The sequence below is a fragment of the Diabrotica virgifera genome, chromosome 8 (genome assembly GCF_917563875.1).
Source record: "Diabrotica virgifera virgifera chromosome 8, PGI_DIABVI_V3a".
In the NCBI taxonomy this organism is placed as follows: Eukaryota; Metazoa; Arthropoda; class Insecta; order Coleoptera; family Chrysomelidae; genus Diabrotica; species Diabrotica virgifera.
Genome location: NC_065450.1, coordinates 175,724,007 through 175,743,891, shown reverse-complemented (window position 1 = coordinate 175,743,891; position 19,885 = coordinate 175,724,007). Strand labels below are relative to the sequence as shown.

The following is a 19,885-nucleotide window of genomic DNA, read 5'->3' as shown; positions in this document are numbered from 1 at the left end:
TAAGTCCAAAAGACTTATCAAGAACTGATAATAAGGTTTGAACTTGAATTTAGGTACGTACTTCGTAATTTCAAAAATGATATTTTTATACTTATGTTTTTGAGCCTTGAAAATCGTCATCTTTTGTTCTTTTTTCAATTTTAAATTGTTTATAACTAGAATACGATCAACTTTAGAGAAAAATTACAAAAGCCCTTTTTTGTTTAGAATGACCTAAAACATCTGAAATAATATCTGCCCCGGTCTTTTTTTTTAATTTAAAAAAAATGTCATTTTTTAATTACATATTAATTTTGATTATAGTCAGAACACGATTAGTTCGGGCAACCCCTGTTTTTTGTAATTGTTAACATGCTAAATTGCATATCCAATAATTTTTATCCATTAAACAGATCGGTGCAAATCGACCTTATATCGTATCTTAGACTATATTTTTATAGGGAATAAGCCACAACTTTACTTTAAAATAAGTTTATCATGACGTTTCACACATGAAAATAAGTTATTACAAAAGATGAACAATTTATTTATGTGTTTATCATGCATCCTTCTTCTTTTTAAAGTGCCCTCTCCTTAATGAAGGTTGGCTACTACAGTTGCAAACTCTTTCCTTTCACTATAAGTTGAGCATATTGGTACTTATTATTTTTCAGTATGTGGCCCAGGTATGATGTTTTTCTAACTTTCACTGTTAGTGCAGTCACTGAAGGTTTTCACCTCCGATTTCGTTGAACCTCTATAGATTTTCATGAAAATTGGTTAGTAATTAGAGGATACCTCAAGGAACAAAGGTGACATGATGCCAACTTGCGCTTTTACCCTGGGGGTGGATGCCACCCCTTCTCGGGGGTGAAAATTATTTTATTAAAAATGATACCATAAGTCCATAGAGGGACAAATTATAAGCAAAATTTGTTATATAAAGTTATTAAAATAAATCAACACTTTTTGAGTTATTAAAGACCAAAGATTTTATTTTTTCATAAAAAATGCATGTTTTAAATCGGTTTTTCACGTATAAATCAAAAACTATAAGCTTTCACAAAATAGTTGTTATTACTGAAACTGAAGATAATAAAAAATTGAATACATTCCTCATATAAAAAAACTAAACTAATGTTAGTTCAAAGTGAGTTATTGGCAATTGAATGTGTATTTTTTTCGACAAGTACTCAAATCTAAGTATTCAAGCTTAAATAACGGGAAACGATGCAATGTATAAAATATTCCTATTTAACATTTGTCAAAGTACTTCGGAATACCTATCAAATGAGCTTCAGGACAAGGTAATAGCGGCAAAATTAAGCAAGTTATAATGAAAATAAAAGAACCGTTTCGAATTTTTTAGGAAAAAGTGAAAAATAAAACATACGCCATTTCCACAAAAATTAAAATTTACAGTAATCCTTAGAAGAACTTCTCTATATTAGCATAAGTAATGTTTTCGATAATTTTGACCGGTTAAGAATGCATATTTTTGAAAAAAGATATAATTTAAAAAATCCTAATTTTTAAAATTATTGTAATTCTCATATTCTTTTGATAATAACTCCAAAAATACTCAATATACGTGAAAAAATAATATATAACCAAATTTTACTTTTTTCTGTACCAAATATTTTACTTGTTTTATTATTTCTATAGGGTAAAAAATAACCGAGATAGAAACGTTTAAACCTTAAATTTTGCTGTGGGAACCATGCAACCGGGGTCATTTAACCTTTTATTTTTTTAAAAAGTAAGGGGTTTAGAATACTAGGTTTAACGTGCTTAAATAGCACTTGGAATTAACTTTCAAACAGTTTTTAGATGAACCTGATATCGTAAACACGAACGGAGTTATTAAAAAAAAAAAACAAAAACATTTTTTGGAAAAATTTTTAAAAGATAAATTTTGAAAAAATTTTGGGGCATAAATTTTAATCGTATCAACATGTTCGGGGGCTCATTTGATAGATATTTTTAAGTACTTTGACAAATGTTTAATAAGTTTATGTTATAAAATGCATCAATTTCCCGCTATTTCAGCTTTAATACTTACGAGTTTTTTACTCGCCGAAAAAAATATACATTCAATTATGATACCTATAACTCACTTTTAGTTAACATTAAAAGGTTTTTCTAGTAAGGGATTTATTTCATTTTTTATTAGCTTCAATTTTGATAATTATAACTTTTTTGTAAAAACTTACACTTTTTGAGTTATTGATGAAAAATTGATTAAAAACGTGCATTTTTCTCAAGAAAAATTAAAACATTTGATCTTTAATAACTCAAAAAGTTTTGATTTATTTTAATAACTTTATATAACAAATTTTGCTTGAAATTTGTCCCTCTATCGAATTATGGGGTTATTTTTAATAAAATAATTTTAACCCCCGAGAAGGGGTGGCATCCACCCCCAGGGTAAAAGCGCAAGTTGGCACCATGTCACCTTTGTTCCTTGAGATATCCTCTAACCACTCACCAATTTTCATGCAAATCGATGGAGGTTCAACGAAATCGGAGGTAATAGCTCATATCCACCTTCAGTGACTCCACTATGTGTTGAAAGTTCTCTTTCCTTGCCTATTCTATGCAGCACTTCTTCCTTTGAGGTATGCGATGTCCATGAAATTTTGAGGATTCTCCGGTAGATCCACATTTCAAATGCCTTCAATTTATTTACGGTTGATGTTTTAAGGATCCACATTTCAACTGCATAGAGAAGAGTCGACCAGACATAGCATTTTGATAAACGTAGTCGAATTTCGAGTTTTATTCGAGACTCACATGGCAGTCTTTTAATTTTTTCGAAAGATTTTCTGGCCTGTTCTACAGTGTGTCCACGGATGGGGTGCCCAAGAGGAAAAACTTTTTTATTTTCAATTTTAGCGAAAAATGTCATTCTTGATAAAAAGTTTTGCTTGTTCTAAAACCCCATAAAATGAAATAAAATTCAAGTTTTTCAAATCCTGCTTAATTTTATAGCCAATTTTATGTAAATCCCTATAAATTTTTGAACTAAGTTCGAAATTGTAACAATAATAACTTGGGAGAACAACCCTTCCGCTTCTCTGGATTATGAAGCCAGACTTTGTCGTTCTTCTTGAATCATCAAATTATTTATTAATTAAATAATTATTAATCCAATAATTTTAATAATGAAATTTAACACAAGATAAATTCTTTATTGAACGCTTAATAATGTCGAAAAAAATGACAATTCGCAAATTATTTATCGGAGTTGACAGTTATTAAGCTACATTGCGGCTTGGCAACACTAGATTATTGTTATGATTTCGAACTTAGTGCAAAAATTTATAGGGATTTACATAAAATTGGCTACAAAATTAAGCAGGATTTGAAAAACTTGAATTTTATTTCGTTTTATGGGGTTTTAGAACAAGCAAAACTTTTTATCAAGAATGACATTTTTTGCTAAAATTGAAAATAAAAAAGTTTTTCCTCTTGGGCACCCCAACTGTGGACACACTGTATTGTCGATCTTATTTCTAGATCAGGATTTAGGCTGCTATCGATCCAATACACCAGGTACTTAAATTTATTGATCTGTTCTAAAATGTGCCCGTTTATTGTGCAAGGTTGAGGTACATTCTGGTTTTTTCGGATTGACATCACCATACATTATGGTAAAGAATGAAATTTAGAACAACAAAAATAGCAATGATCCATAAATTTCGTGTATTTGAGAAAGTCATCATAAAAAAGTTCATTATACTCTCACCGAACACAATTAACCGCTCACTTTGTATTTTCCGTCAATTTGCAGAAATTGTGAATCTTGGACCACATTGTATGAAAGATACGGTGAAAATTATCTTCGAGGAAAAGAAAACAATACAATAATTGAAAAAAAATTCAAACAAACATAATTTTGAAAATCATAGTATAATTAAAACAAATTATGAGTATTAATAATGGGTGTTGCCGCCTCTGGCCCTTAGGACCTCTTGGAGCCAGTTCGGCAATTTATTCATGATATCCTGGATATCCGATTGGGGGATATTGTGCCGCTCTTAGCATGTAGGAGCTGATACTCTTGCTCTGAAGTACCCGTTTTTTGAGGTCGTCCCAAATGTGTTCAATTACGTTAAGATTGGGATTGCGTGCCGGTCTTCATTACAATTCGAAATGTCAGCTTCATTGCCAGCAACGTGTTGAGAAATCACTTTTGCACCACTCCTGAAGCTCGTACACATCTGCATCTTCTTGAGGCGAGAAATGTTAGTGTGAGTGAACGTACCATTAGAAGAAGACTGGCAAAAAGAAATTTGAGGGCTTTCACAATACCGTAGATCTAGACTTGGTTTTGAGCGAGAATATGCTGACTGGACAGTGGCTGAATGGAAGAACATAGTTTTCAGATGAGAGCAGACTAGCCCTAAGAGGTCGAAATAGACGTCAGCGTGTCTACTGGCGTCAAAATTAAAGGTTTGCTCCATGCACTATAACCGAAACAGTGGCTTACCGAGGAGGGCCAATAATTATTTGAGGAGGTATCTCTTACGAAGCTCACACTAATCTTGTGTTCGATAGAGGCAGTATGAATGCTCAAAGATTCGTGAAAGAAGTTCTCCAAGATCATGTCATGCCTTTCGCATCGTTCATTGGTGAAAACTTTAAATTAATGCATGACAATGCATATTGCCATACCGCTAGATTCACCCCTGAGTACCTTAAAGAGGTCGGGTTCAAGTTTTACCATGGCCGGCATGCAGTCCCGATCTTAACCCAATTGAACACATTTGGGACAAACTAAAAAACGGATAAGAGCAAGAGTACCAGCCCCTACATCCTCTGGAGAGCTTACGACAAATGCGGTAGAGGAGTGGCACAAAATCCCCCAATCGGATATCCAGGATAATATTGTAGCGGTTATTTACTGTAATTACTTCTAATTACAATCAAACTAGCGGTTCGTAATTTATATACGACTTTATTTTTTATTTATACAAGTTTACTTTACAAACTTTAGCTTAAGACTAACTCTATTTACAAATATGTCCTATTTATATATGCGATACAGATATTCCAGAAATATCTATATATCTCCAGCTATGTCCATGTGACCGCTTGCACGTCATCGGCGCTGCATCGGCGTATCTCGAAACATCGATAGTGTTCTGTCTGTGCGGAGACGGGAGCTGGTATACGAGGGTAGGTCAATAATTATTTTGTTACACTGCTCCCCTCTTAAGATCTGAGCGTCCCGATCAGCAACTCTAGATGGCCCAGGATGGCGGAATCTACAGGATTCTCCAGCTCTGCATACACCCCTAGAAAAGAAGTAACAGTCTACTGTCTTTGAAGGGTATGACATCTTCGGGTTCATGCAACACACAGTAATCCGTACGCCAGTTTCTCTGAAGATCACTTCCAGCATGCTTCTCACAATCTTCCAATCCAGATTTTCTACTGCATGGCCAATTTTTGGTAAAGCCAAATCTTTGATGTCATAATTACAGACCATTTTCTTCAAATTAGTTAGAGCACGCCATATGTTCTCGTAGCTTGGCGTGTCCGTATAAGACTTCCTGGTCACTATATACAGCAAAGATCGAGGACCATCTTCCAATCGCAATACTCTTCCAATTTTTGGTTGTTGATTCCTTAACTCGTCCAGGCGGCCGAACTTTCTATTGAATACGGACGAGATTCCTTTAGTCATCTCGAGGTCTTGTGCAACACAGTGGGCTAGAGAGACGTTTTCTGGAACACCAAACAGATCTTGCTGAACTTCTGTGGTCACGCCGAATCTAGCACTCTTTCTTTCTGCGTAATTTGACATAAATTCCTTAAAACTTGGCTGTGGTGCATCTTTCATCTCCTGTTGGAGGACTCGGGCTTCCTCTGTTTCATTTGAGCCAGCATATGGTGCAAGACGATTTATGTGAATAACTTTTGGTTTACCGTTTGGTAACTTCTTAATTCTGTATATTACGTCATTTATTTTCTTCTTAACTTCATACGGACCTTCCCATTGTCTTTGCAGTTTAGGACACAGGCCTCGACGACGTTGTGGATTATAAAGCCAGACAAGATCACCTACTTCGAAGCTTTCATTCTTGCAGCGAGAATCATATTGATCTTTCATTCTGTCACTGGCTATCTGGATGTGTTGTCGGGCAAGTTCATGAATGTTGTTCATTCGTAACTTCAGGCGGTCTACGTATTCTTCGCCTGCAACATATTCCTCGGAAGGTCTGCAGCCAAACTCTAGGTCGCAGGGCAAACGAACTTCACGACCCAACATCAGGCAGGTTGGTGTTTGACCTGTAGTTTCATTCACGGCCGAGCGGTAGGCCATCAGGAATAAATGAATGTGTTGGTCCCAATCTCGCTGATGTTCAGATACAACTTTGGACAAGTGTTTACCCATCGTTCGGTTCATCCTCTCGACCATTCCATCTGATTGAGGATGCAGGGGTGTTGTTCTGGTCTTATTGGCACCAATCAATTTACAAACGTTTTGGAAAAGAGCTGACTCAAAGTTTCGCCCTTGGTCGGAGTGGATCTCCAAAGGAACACCAAATCGGCTGAAGAATTCTTTAACAAGTACCTCTGCAACGGTAGCAGCTTCTTGATTCGGTAATGCATAGGCCTCGGTCCATTTCGTAAAATAGTCCATGGCTACCAGAATGTATTTATTTCCAGCATCGGTTTCTGGAAATGGACCTGCAATGTCGATTGCTACTCTTTCCATAGGACTTCCAACATTGTACTGTCTCATGGGTGCTCTCTTTTTACCAACTGGACCATTACCGGATGCACACAGTTCACATTTCCGGCACCATCTTCTTACATCATCTTTACAGTTCACCCAATAGAACCGTTCTCGAACCTTTTGCAGAGTCTTCGTAATACCAAAGTGTCCACCTGATGTACCGTCATGCAACTGACGCAATACTTCTGACACTTTACTTTTAGGTACAATCAACTGAAGCTTAGATTCTGTACCATCATCGTTCTCAAAGGTTCTGTACAGAAGATCATCTTTTAGTATCAGGCAATTCCATTGGCTCCAGTAGGCCTTGACTTCCGGACTACATGCACTAATGTTTTGCCAACTAGGTCTCTCACCTCGACGCATCCAATCCAATACTCTTTTTATACATGGATCGTCTTCTTGGGCTTCTTGTAACTGTTGTGGCTGCCATTGCTCATTAACGACGGTAGTTCGTCTCACAGGGCAAAGCTGTTCATCTACTTTAAGCCGGTGATTACAACTTTCACTGCATGGCCGTATCGAGGAAGCATCTGTATTTGAACCAACTCTTCCAGCCCTCTTCATGCGTCTCTTCGGCATCGTGTCACGAATCACCCTCCGTACCATTTCCACCAAACGTTCATCTTTTCTCTTATCGCCTTTTTCCACGGTTATTACTCGATTGTTTCGTGAAGCTTGGCTAGCTGCTTCGTGTTCCAAGGCAATAGCAAGTGCTTCATCTAAAACTTTCGGTCTTGCTAGTCGTAAAGCTTTCTGTAGTTCATTATCTTTCAGCCCATTGACGAAGGTATCTACTGCAATTTCTTCTAAAACGCTGTCTGGCACCTCTGGATAAGCCAACCGCACCACACGAGCCACATCTGCTTCAAATTCTTGCAGATTCTCACTTGCTCGTTGACTTCTACTTCGCAGTTGTGCTTTGTATACTTGTTGTAGATGGGCATCTCCATAGCGTTTTTCTAGACGAGTGAACAAGGTCTGGTAACAATTTTCTTGACCCTTGGGAATTGACCTTAATATATCTGCAGCATCACCTCGTAAAGCAGCAGTCAAGGAAACAGCCTTTTCTTGTTCGGTCCAATGATTGGCGGTCGCAATAGCTTCAAATTGTTTAAGGTATATGGACCAAGAGGACTTTCCATCAAATGGTGGTAATTTGAATCTCATATTATGCGACGTTTCGTCTCTCGGTAGTTCATCTTTCACCACAGGATCTAACGCTGCTGCATTAACTGATGGTTGTACTTTTGTATCGGTTATCATGCTCTCTAGTTGTTTGATCTTTTCTTCTACGGTCTCTACACTTTTCTGCATCTTATCGAATGTTCTAGAAACTTCTTCAAATTTCTCGTCGTTCTGTCTACAAACTTCTTCAAGTTTTTCGTTGTTTTGTCTACAGACCTCTTTAAAAGTTTCGTCAATCTTTTGCGAAACACTTTCGAATTTCTCATTGTTTTGACTACATACGTCTTTAATTATTTGAGAAGTCTCATCGAATCTTTGAGAAGTCTCGTCGAATCTTTTAGCAACATTTTCGAATTTATCGTCGCTTTTTCTAGAAGTTTCATTGATCGTTTCAGAAACAGTTTTTAATTTCGATAAGATTACTTGTTCTGCTGACTGGAAGTGGAACGTCTCTGGGTCATCTCCGTTCTTCGTGAGGACATCCTTGAGTCGTGCTTGTAGGACTATCTTGCACCCACTGCTGTCTAATTCGTACTCTTCTAATTGTTCACGGAGCTGTTTTATGGTCAGTTCTTGTAGCAACATCTTTGGTCGGCACACACGTACTTTTCAAAATGTCTAAGTCTTTCCGAATACCGAACAATCAACGCACTTCAATTATTCCCGACGAATAAAGTTCAAAAGTCTTTCCGAATACCGAACAATTAACGCACTCCGATTATTCCCGACGAATAAAGTTCAAAAGTCTTTTTTTCACTTTTCATTTATTTACACTCCACACCGTTAACACCACTGTAGCGGTTATTTACTGTAATTACTTCTAATTACAATCAAACTAGCGGTTCGTAATTTATATACGACTTTATTTTTTATTTATACAAGTTTACTTTACAAACTTTAGCTTAAGACTAACTCTATTTACAAATATGTCCTATTTATATATGCGATACAGATATTCCAGAAATATCTATATATCTCCAGCTATGTCCATGTGACCGCTTGCACGTCATCGGCGCTGCATCGGCGTATCTCGAAACATCGATAGTGTTCTGTCTGTGCGGAGACGGGAGCTGGTATACGAGGGTAGGTCAATAATTATTTTGTTACAATATCATGAATGGATTGCCGAACCGGCTCCAAGAAGTCCTACAGGCCAGAGGTGGCAACACCCATTATAAATACTCATAATTTTTTTTAATTAGACTATGATTTTCAAAATTTTATCCAGAACGGGGTGTCAGACAGGGATGTATACTATCTCCATAATTATTCAATATATATGGGGAGCATATTATGAGAAGAGCATTTGAAGGATGGGAAAAAGGCATCTCAATAAATGGTCATAAAATAAACAACCTACGTTTCGCAGATGACACATGATTGATCTTATACGAGTGGTTGAAAACGAAAGTCAAATATTTCTTCTGCAATTAAATATATCAAAGACAAAGATCATGATAGTGGATAGACTACATAACAATCATCCACACATAACCACAATTGACCAGTTTGACGTTGTGAGCTCATATTTATATCGGGATCATTAATCACAAACACAGGGTCACTACAGGAAGAAATAAAACGTACAGTTGAGTCCCTGAATCTTTCCGTCCGTCATCATTTAAAGTATACGAAATAAGTCGGAAATTGAAATTTACTAAACACAACAAGTCACTTATGTCACTTGCTGTTGCGGTTAGTAAATTTCAATTTCCGACTTATCATCGACTTACTTCGTATGCTTTAAGTGACGACGCACGGGTAAAGATTCAGGGACTCAACTGTAGATGTGGTCTAGCAAAAGTTGCCACAGTAAAAATGACCACAATATGGAAGGGCTGTCAAATTTCAAGAGCGTTTAAGATGAGGTTACTCAACTGCTTAATATTCCCAATACTGACTTCTTCTTCTTCTTCTTCTACGGCACTACAGCCCAAATTGAGCCTTGGCCTCCTTTATTTTTTGCCTCCACCCTTGCCTGTCTGTGGCTGCTCTTCTCCATACACGGACTCCTAAAAGGGCTTGTGCGTCGCTGTTTACTGTGTCTTCCCAGCGCTTTCGTGGCTTCCCAACCGGTCTCTTTCCTTGCATTCTAGCATTCAGTGCTCGTTTTGGTAGCCTATCCTCTCCCATTCTTATCACATGTCCGGCCCATTGCAATCTTTGTAATCTAATGAAGTCTGACAGGGGCGTTTCCTTATAAAGTTGATAAAGCTCGTTGTTGTATCGACTTCTGAAGATTCCGTTTTCCCTCACAGGTCCTAGTATTCTCCTAAGTACTTTCCTTTCGAATGTGTCGAGTTTGTTTTTGGATGTTTCTTTCAGCACCCAGACTTCACTGCCATAGCATGTTATTGGTCGAATTAAGGTTTTATAGATTCTCATCTTTGTATTTCGGTGGACACTTTTTGACCGAAATATATGGGAGAGGGCAAAATAAGCTCTGTTTGCCTGCGTTATTCTCTTCCTTATTTCTCCATCTTCTGATCCGTCGGCATATATTTCTACTCCCAGGTATGTAAACTTTTCAACCGTTTCAATGTCATCTTCATGTATAATGTTTTCTGGGACTATATTTCTTCTCGTCTGAGTCATTATTTTTGTTTTTTCTGTGTTAATTTCCAGACCTAGCATTTTTGTTTGTGTTTTTAACTCTGCATATGTTTCCTGTGCTCCTGTTGATGTTCTACTCATAATATTAATATCATCAGCATAAGCGGCCAGTTGAACCGTTCGGTTGGTCAGTAGATTTCCTCGTCCAGTTTGCATTTGCCTAACCGCATACTCCAGTGCCAGGTTAAACAATGTTGGGGCCAGCCCATCTCCCTGTTTTAGTCCCTGCGAAATGTTAAAAAAGTCTGTCCGGTGGTTTTGTATTCGTACACATGCCTGAGTTTCATCCATTGTGGCTTTAATGAGTCTTATTAACTTGTGTGGTATTGCCAATTCAGCCAATATATAGTATAGTTTGTTCCTTTTGACTGAGTCGTATGCCTGTTTGAAGTCTACAAACACGTTGTGAACATCAATATCGTGTTCCCATGCTTTTCTCAAGATCTGTTTTACTGTGAATATTTGATCCAGTGTCGATCTTCCCCGTCGGAAGCCCGTCTGATACTCTCCAATAATATTTTCTGCTAGTGGTTGGAGCCGCTGGTTTATAATATACGTGAGGACTTTATATGCTGTACATAGTAGAGAGATTCCACGGTAGTTTTTGCACTGGAGTTTGTCTCCTTTTTTATAGATCGGGCATACTATACTTTTCTTCCAGTCGTCGGGTATTTTCTCTTCTTGCCATACGTCTCTGATGAGCGCGTGGATGTGACTTGCTAGGTGGTCGCCACCTACCTTATATAGTTCTGCTGGTATTTCATCAACTCCCGGAGCTTTATTGTTTTTCTGGGCCTTAATGGCTTCGAAAATTTCCTCTATGGTTGGAGCTTCTACTCCATTCTCTTCTACGTAGATCATACCCATTTCATCTTCCATGTCTACTTGAGTTCCAAGTAGTGTCTGAAAATAATGCTTCCAGGTTTCTGTGACTTTCTGTTGGTCACTGATTATTTGCCCACTTTCATCTTTACATAGACTTGTTTGAGGTTTATACCCACTTTTTATCTTTTTTAGGTATTCGTAAGCCCCTCTAATTTCGTTATTTTTGAAATGTTCTTCCATTTTTTCTATTTGTCCATTTTCATAGGCTCTCTTTTTATTTCTACATGTCTTGTCTGCTTTCCGTCTTGCGACTTCAAATAATGTTCGTCTTTCCCGTGTTCTTCTTGTTATGTACATTTTGTGTGCTTCATTTCTTTCCTCGATTGCTTGTCTGCACTCGTCATCAAACCATGCTGCTCTTCTCTCCTTTTTCTTGTTTCCCAGGGTGGACGCTGCTGCTGTCAGTACTGCTGTTTTGATATTAGTCCATTTGCCCTCTATGGAGTGCAGTTCTAGCGTCCTTAACTCATTTGCGACTTCTTGTTCGAACTTCTCTTTACATTCCTGAATCTTCAGTTTTTCCAGGTCCAGTTTGTTTGTTCTTTGTTGTCTTTCGTTTCTTTTGCTGTTAACTCTGCATCTAAATTTGGTTTGTACTAAAAGATGGTCTGATCCACAGCATGCTCCTCGTCGTGTTCTCACATCGGAGATACTACTGGCTGCCCTTTTGTCTATCAGCACATGGTCAATTTGATTGGTTGTGGTTCCATCTGGTGAAATCCATGTCATTTTGTGTATGCCTTTATGTGGGAAGCATGTGGAACTTATAACCATGTTTTTACTGGTGGCAAAATTTATCAAAACTCCCCATTCTCGCTTGTTTCATTGTGCAGAGAGTGTTTTCCTATTGTGCCATAGAACTGCGGTTCCTTGCCTATTTTAGCATTCATATCACCCATTATAATCTTGATGTCATTTTTTGGCGCATTATCATATACTATCTCCAGCTGTTGGTAAAAGCTTTCCTTTGTATGTTGCTCTTGATCTTCTGTTGGACAGTGAATGTTTATCATTGTTAGGTTGAAGAAGTGGGTGCGAATTCTCAACTTACATATCCTTTCACTGACTGCCTGGAAGTCGATGATTTTTGACTTAAAATCATTATCCACCACAAATGCGACTCCACATTCTTTGCTTCCTTGTTCCTTCCCACTATATAGAATTGTGTGCGTTTTAGTGTCCCTGACACCTTTCCCCAGCCATCTCGTCTCTTGAAGAGCAGTAATCATGATCTTATATCTTTTTAGTTCTTGCAGAAGTGCGGTTTGAGCTCCTGGTCTATTTAGCGTCCTCACATTCCAGTTTCCAAATGCATAGTCCATGTTTCGTAGCTTGAGTCGTTTCCGAAAGTTCCGTCCTGTATTCCGAGGCAAATGTTCAGGTTTCGTAACAGTGTGTTTTTTCCGGGAGTGGGTTGTCAGCCCACTGCCCAGCCTTCCTCCTTTATCCGGGCTTAGGACCGGCAGTGGTGACTCCTGAGCTACTCGATTCACCCATTTGTCACCACAGGCGGAGTTCCAATACTGACTTACGGATGTGAATCTTGGACTCTGAAAAAATCGGAAAGAAGAAAGATAGACGTCACTGAAATGTGTTATGTTGGAGACAAATGCTACGAATTCCTTGGACCGACCATAAGACAAATGATTCAATTTTAAGAGAGCTAAAAGTTAGCCAACGACTCTCCAGTAAAGTCCATATCCAACAATTAAAATACTTTGGACATGTTATGAGAGCAAACACAGAAAACATGGAAAGACTCATTATACAAGGAAAGGTGGAAGGCCAGAGATCACGAGGAAGATCCCCAACAAGAAGGATCGATCAAATTACAGGAATATGCAAAAGACCTATGCATGAGTTAAGAGAAATGGTCAGAGACAGAGATCTTTGGAGACGGACAATACACGACATCATGTCGACCACTACACCCCTCCGGGGGGTCAGGATTAAAGAGAGAGATGATTTTCAAAACTACGTTTGTTTGAATTTTCTTCGAAGATTTTTAAACATTGGATTTTTACTAAGCATCCCTTGAACGACTTTTTTTTCAACAATTTTATTGTTTTCTTTTAAAGGTGGTTTAACCGTATCTTTCATAAAAGGTGGTTCCAAGATTGACAATTTCTGCAAATTGAAAAACATACAAGGTGGGCAGTTAATTGTGCCGCTGAGTGTATTTGTTAACTACTCACCTGAATTATTAATGTTGCTACTTGAATATTACTTTTAAATGGAAGAGGTCTTGTGGTATGATTGACAACATTTAGTATTGTAAAATATAACATTAAAGTAAGGCCTTGGCAGATAATTCCAGCTTCCCCAAGCGTAAAGCTTTCTTTAAAATGTTTCAAGACAAATTTGTATATTTGGAAATATACCACTGTTGAGAAAAATCCTCCAAATACTGAAAATGGCACATCTGCAAAAGTTGGCTCTTTTAAATTATAGTTCCCAACGTGTACACATATGGAATACAAATAAATTACTATATTAGGTGTGTGTGCCTATACTTTAAATATAAGGAAATGGTTCCATGACATCTCGTAACGCGGCAGTTCGTAACCCGACAAATGGTAACGGACAATTCGTAACGGCGACAGTTCGTAACGGTACAATTCGTAACTCCAATATTTAATTTTTTTGAAGTGAAAACTTCTTTAGGAACGTTGTGCACTTTTTGGATGGAGAAAAATGTTGAATTCGCGACCGTCATCGCTTCGGCGAAATAAATTTTTGAAGTGAAAACTTGTTTAGAGACGTTATGCACTTTTTGGATGGGGAAAACCTATTGAACTCGCGACAGTCATCGCTACGGCGAGATATTAGTAATTTATATACTATAAGTTGAATTGCGTACTATAAGTTCGGCCGAAGTTATAAAGGTTGGACGAGGGATAGAGTATGTATCCGAAGGCGCTTGGTTTGCCAGAAGTTTTTACTTCTGTCGGCACTCCCCCGAATGCCTTAAATTTTTTAGCAAATTTAGTACCTATTACTAAATTTATACAAAAATGTATTTTTTCTACAACCACTATTCAAAGTGCACTTTTCTGCACGGTTTTATGTTAGCAAACTTGATATTTTCTCACAGTATAAGATATTTGACATTAGTGTGCAGAAAAGTGACGTTTCTGTGCCGCAAAGTGACGTTTCTGTGCCGCAAAGTTCTTTTCTGCACAGTTGACTACCTCATTCTGAGTAACGTTATATTCTGTTTACATCCGTGGACTACCGCATTCTGAGTAACGTTATATTCTGTTTACATCCGTGGTTAAACTTTAGACAAATATATAACCTATAAGACAATTATTATATTTAACTATAGCATAGAAACTAAATTATGGATGTTACAACTGTTTTATTTTACAATTCTATTCTAATTAAACATGTTATAATTATCAAATAACCAATAAGGATTTAGCAACCTGTGCAAGAGACGTCGATACGTCGAATGAAGTAGGTTTTGTGTAAATCCGTGACTGCATAAATATCATGTCAATAATGTGTAATAATTGTTTAAATTTAAACAAATTAAAGCAGTGCATTAATTTTTTAACTGATTTCTGTGTAATTTATTTAGGTATAAATAAGTAATTAGTAGGTATTAATTTAATACAGTTTAAAATTTGTCACATAGGTACCTATTATAATTAATCGTCGTTTGGAAATTGTGATTTTTATTTTTAGGAAAAACTGTGCTTGTAGAAAAAGTATAGTGTGAAACACGTGCAGAAAGATAATTTCTCACTCGTTTGAATTGCGGCACTCGCTTGCGCTCGTACCGCAACTTTTCAAACTCGTGAGAAATTAGTATCTTTCTGCACTTGTTGCACAATATACTATTGCATACACCTATGCTAAAAGTAAGGGTACTTTTTTGAGCACTTCTTTTTAATATTTCACACATATTTTTGAATATATTCTGCTTAATATAATTAAAGAATTTTTTAATTCTAAGACGTAATTTTAAAATTTATTTCTCCACAAAATATGAAATGTGTCAAAAATGTTAACCTGATGCTGGTTCGTTAAATTGATAAACGTAATTTCAATTGTAACGGCAATAAAATTTATTTTTCTACGGCCGTGCTAAAAGAGCCACTTTCACGAACGCATTTCGTTTCCGAAAGATTTCCCGCACGGCGTGCGGGAAAGTAAAATACCTTGTAATATGGGATTATAATATATGTATTATAATACATGCAATAAACTAATATTTAGGTATTATTTACTAATTTATTTCAAATTTATCTTATTGTGTTCATGTTTTAACGAAATTAGTGCGATTATTTCATTCATAGAAGATTCTGACCAATAGAAAGCTACAGAAATAAAAATTAAACTGATTATTTTTTGATGATTTTAACTTCCAATCGTATAGTAATATATTTGATCACGTGTTTAATTCTGTCCAATCACTTACTTACTTAGTCCTAAGCCTTTCTACCTTTAGGTGTAAGGCTGCCTGTCCAATCAGATTAAAATTATACTGAGAATTATCTACTGTAGAAAATTACCGATAGAATTTTTTAAGTAGATTGTTTCTGTTTAATGGCAACCAGTTTCCTAGTTTTGACAACTGTCACATTTAAGAAAATATCCATAATATACGTATTAAAAAATAATCTTACGAATATCACACGACAGTAAGAATAAATAAGAAAATAATGCTTCATTTTTACTAAAATTTGTTGTCATTGGGCAATAGCCACTCGAGCCCTGCGGGCTCTCGTATCTATTGCCAGACAACAAATTTTCGAAAAACTGTCGCATTATTTTCAATTTATTCTCACTCTCTTGTGATATTATACCCGAAAATTTTTGATAATTTCCCGTCGTCAAGTATATTACGTCAGATGCCCTTCGTTGCTATGAAAAAATATATTCAGTGACATTAATGACAATTAATGTTTTAAAAATTATAAAAGTGATGACTTTCAACCGTCAAATATTTATAACAACTGTGTGTTTAATTGTAATAATTTGTACTTACATAAATAAATTACAATAACATTTTGGTTTTGAACAGTTTTATTCATGAAATAATCGCAACAAATTGCACTCGATCTCTAAAATTAATATAGAATTTTAGAGCTCTTGTGCAATTACTACTGATAATTCGATGAAATAAAATTATTTTGAGATAATATTTAAAAGTCAGATCAGTAGACAATTACAATGGTTTTGAATCGTCGTCATGGAAACCAATATTGGCGTCGTGGTAACCCATTACATTGAAAGTTTGGTTTTGACAACCTCGTCAAAGAATTAATTTGTGTATTTTCACTTCTAAATAAAAATTGATATAACTCTATTTTTTGTGGCTTTTTTCCAAACGTACGGCCCTAGAAAAAAATATTGTTCCTAACTCATGCAGAAAGTGTCTTCCCCGCAATCGACTGCTTGCCCGAGCTCCGCTATCGCGTCGTTCGGGTCAGCGGCAGTGTAGTGCGTGAAAGTATCACTTTCCGAACTAGTTAGGAAAATAACTATTCCCACATTAACAAAAATAAACAAAATAATTATATTTTGACGTTACGAATTGTCCCGTTATGAACTGTCGCCGTTACAAACCAATTTTAGTTATAAAAAACATGTTTTCATCTAAGTACAATGCTTAGTCCTTTCACAATATTGAAATACATATCTCCCGAAGTGATATTGATGACGCGCTACTGTATACTCTTAAGAGATCTATATATCACGATTATAAAGCAAGACTTAGATCATTTCAAAAATATGACTTACACCACTTTGGCTTTATCACCCTCATTTATAAATTGTATCAAAATTTTGATGAATAGATAGCTACTGAAGAAAGTAAAATACAATGTTATTCAAACTAACATGTTTAATTGTAATTTCACTCTTGAATGAACATTATATGAAAAATTACTGGGTTAAAGATTGTATGCCTTGAAAACAATTTTATGTAATAAAATAATGAGAGTTATTTACTTCAAAAATAGAATAGTAATAGTAAGAACGAATGCCTAAGAGAAAGTAAACAGGAAGGCAATTATTACTTTAAGAAAATAGCTACTTACAGTTGTTCCAACGGATCTTTGCACACACGTAATGATTTATTTGCAAACAAGTTAAATCAAAACATTAAGGGGAACGGAGCAAAATGCAAAATTTTGACGCATGTCAAAAAATGTCAAAATTTTCAATGTGTTTTAAATGTATTCATTTTTTTCGAATCCTGAGAACACTAATAAGTATTTTTGAAAAATTTAAACACAGAATGAAAGACTACTTTATTACCGAGAGCCGAAAGTCCCTTAAAATAAATAAAAAGTTTCTTTTGAATGAAATATTTGCAATTAAAAATCACACTAAATTTTGTCTTTCATTTTCACCCCTGTAACTTATTAAAATAAACATTATAGAATTTTTCAGTCACTTTCGGTCCTCGGTAATAAGGTAATCTTTCATGAAAAAGTTTAAATTTTTCAAAAATATTTATTAGTTTTCTCAGGATTGGAAAAAAATGAACACATTTAAAACACAATGAAAATTTTGCATTTTGCTCCGTTCCCCTTAAGTGAAACATACATCAGCATGTACTGTCAATGTTATTCATTAAAGAAATGGCTATTATCCCGGTGGATGTATTTTATAAAGATATTTTATTGAAGTGTATGATTTTTTTTATTATTGAGGAGATTGACATAGGGCTTTTCATCGATTGTCATTTGTTTCGAGCTTCTGTCATATGTTGTATAATCTGTGTATAATATTAACAAGAATAAAAAACCGCTAAACGCCGTAAAAATGAGTGGCGCATACAATATTCCAGCTACAAAAGAGCTGATATGAGTATTACGTGGCGCGAAAATGTATTTTCATCTTGATGGAAAATAAAATTCTAGTTTTATTTTGAAAGATTTTTTCCATAATATTTGCTCAATTTGAAGTAAAACGCGCCACAAAAGAGTAACTTTGATACAGTTTGCATTTTGACGCTCTTTTGTGGCGCGTTTTACTTCAAATTTAGCAAATATTATGGAAAAATCTTTCAAAATAAAACTAGAATTTTATTTTCCATCAAAATGAAAATACATTTTCTGGCCACGTAATAATCATATCAGCTCTTTTGTAGCTGGAATATTGTATGTGCCATTCGTTTTTACAGCTTTTAGCGGTTTTTTATTCTTGTATCAGGAGTTTTTCAAAGTTTTTTTATAAATTAAATGTATGAAGTTGAATATAATGTTTTTCGATTACACGTTAAGCGTTATAAATGGTCGCCTTTATCGCATTCTCTCCCAAATGATCTAGTAGTTGCGACACCAAACTTGTGATAAGGCAATCCGAGTTCATATCCCAGCCATCCTAATAATTATGGCAGTTAAATGAACTCGGATTGCACGTTCAATCTTAGCGTGGTAACCACTACAACTACATAAACCATTTCAGTGATAATGGTTAAATGGATTATACTTTTGGAGCTCGATTACTTCTGAACGACTTAACCGATTTTGATCATTAAAGATGAGTTTGAAACGTATTTACAAGTAGTATTTGATGCATCCAAGGTCAAGTATGATAGCTGAAGGTATTACATGAATTATTGAACTTGAAAAACCGTTTTCTCCATAAGAAATATATTTGATCATACTTATGAAGCCTATAACTTAAAAATTCGAATTTTCCCAGATATACGGTCTACACCGTTAGACGGGTCTAGAGTCCTCCTACAAACGCTCAGTTATTGACGTAATTCGTAGGTTGAAATTTTGAGTAATTGTCAAAAAACCACAATTTTCAAAGTTTAGTTTTTCAGTTTTTCGGCTATACTGACCCGTGTGTATGTCTGATCCTAACTGCTTAGGCACCGTTTGAAAGCTTAACTCAACACTATTGATTTGGTTTATTTGCGGTTTTCCTGTCTTTCCTTGAACCGAAGATATATACTCCCAAAAAATATGCAATTTTGTATCTACCAAGCCCTATAGCTGGCTTATGGGTGGTCAAAAGTCACAAACTACACCGGTTCTGAATCCGCCCTGATTTAATAAAATGCTGATCCCTGAAATCCCTGAAATAAGAAAATAATGCTTCATTTTTACTCAAATTTGTTGTCATTGGGCAATAGCCACTTGAGCCCTGCGGGCTCTCGTGTCTATTGCCAGACAACAAATTTTCGAAAAACTGTCGCATTATTTTCAATTTATTCTCACTCTCTTGTGATATTATACCCGATTATTTTTTGATGATTTTAACTTTCAATCGTATAGTAACATATTTGATCACGTGTTTAATTCTGTCCAATCAGATTAAAATTATACTGAGAATTATCTACTGTAGAAAATTACCGACATAATTTTTTTAAGTAGATTGTTTCTGTTTAATGGCAACCAGTTTCCTAGTTTTGACAACTGTCACATTTAAGAAAATATCCATAATATACGTATTAAAAAATAATCTTACGAATATCACACGACAGTAAGAATAAATAAGAAA

At 35.8% G+C, this 19,885-nt stretch overlaps 1 protein-coding gene across 1 annotated transcript in view; it reads right to left on the bottom strand.

Annotated features, from left to right (window-relative positions):
- The window catches only part of LOC126890510 (dolichol kinase), a 73,797-nt gene that overhangs the window by 38,402 nt on the left and 15,510 nt on the right, over positions 1-19,885 (bottom strand). Inside the window, exon 3 of the mRNA XM_050659508.1 lies at positions 13,609-13,835. Coding sequence (XP_050515465.1) covers positions 13,609-13,835 — 227 coding nt within the window. The remainder of the gene's footprint in view (positions 1-13,608; positions 13,836-19,885) is intronic.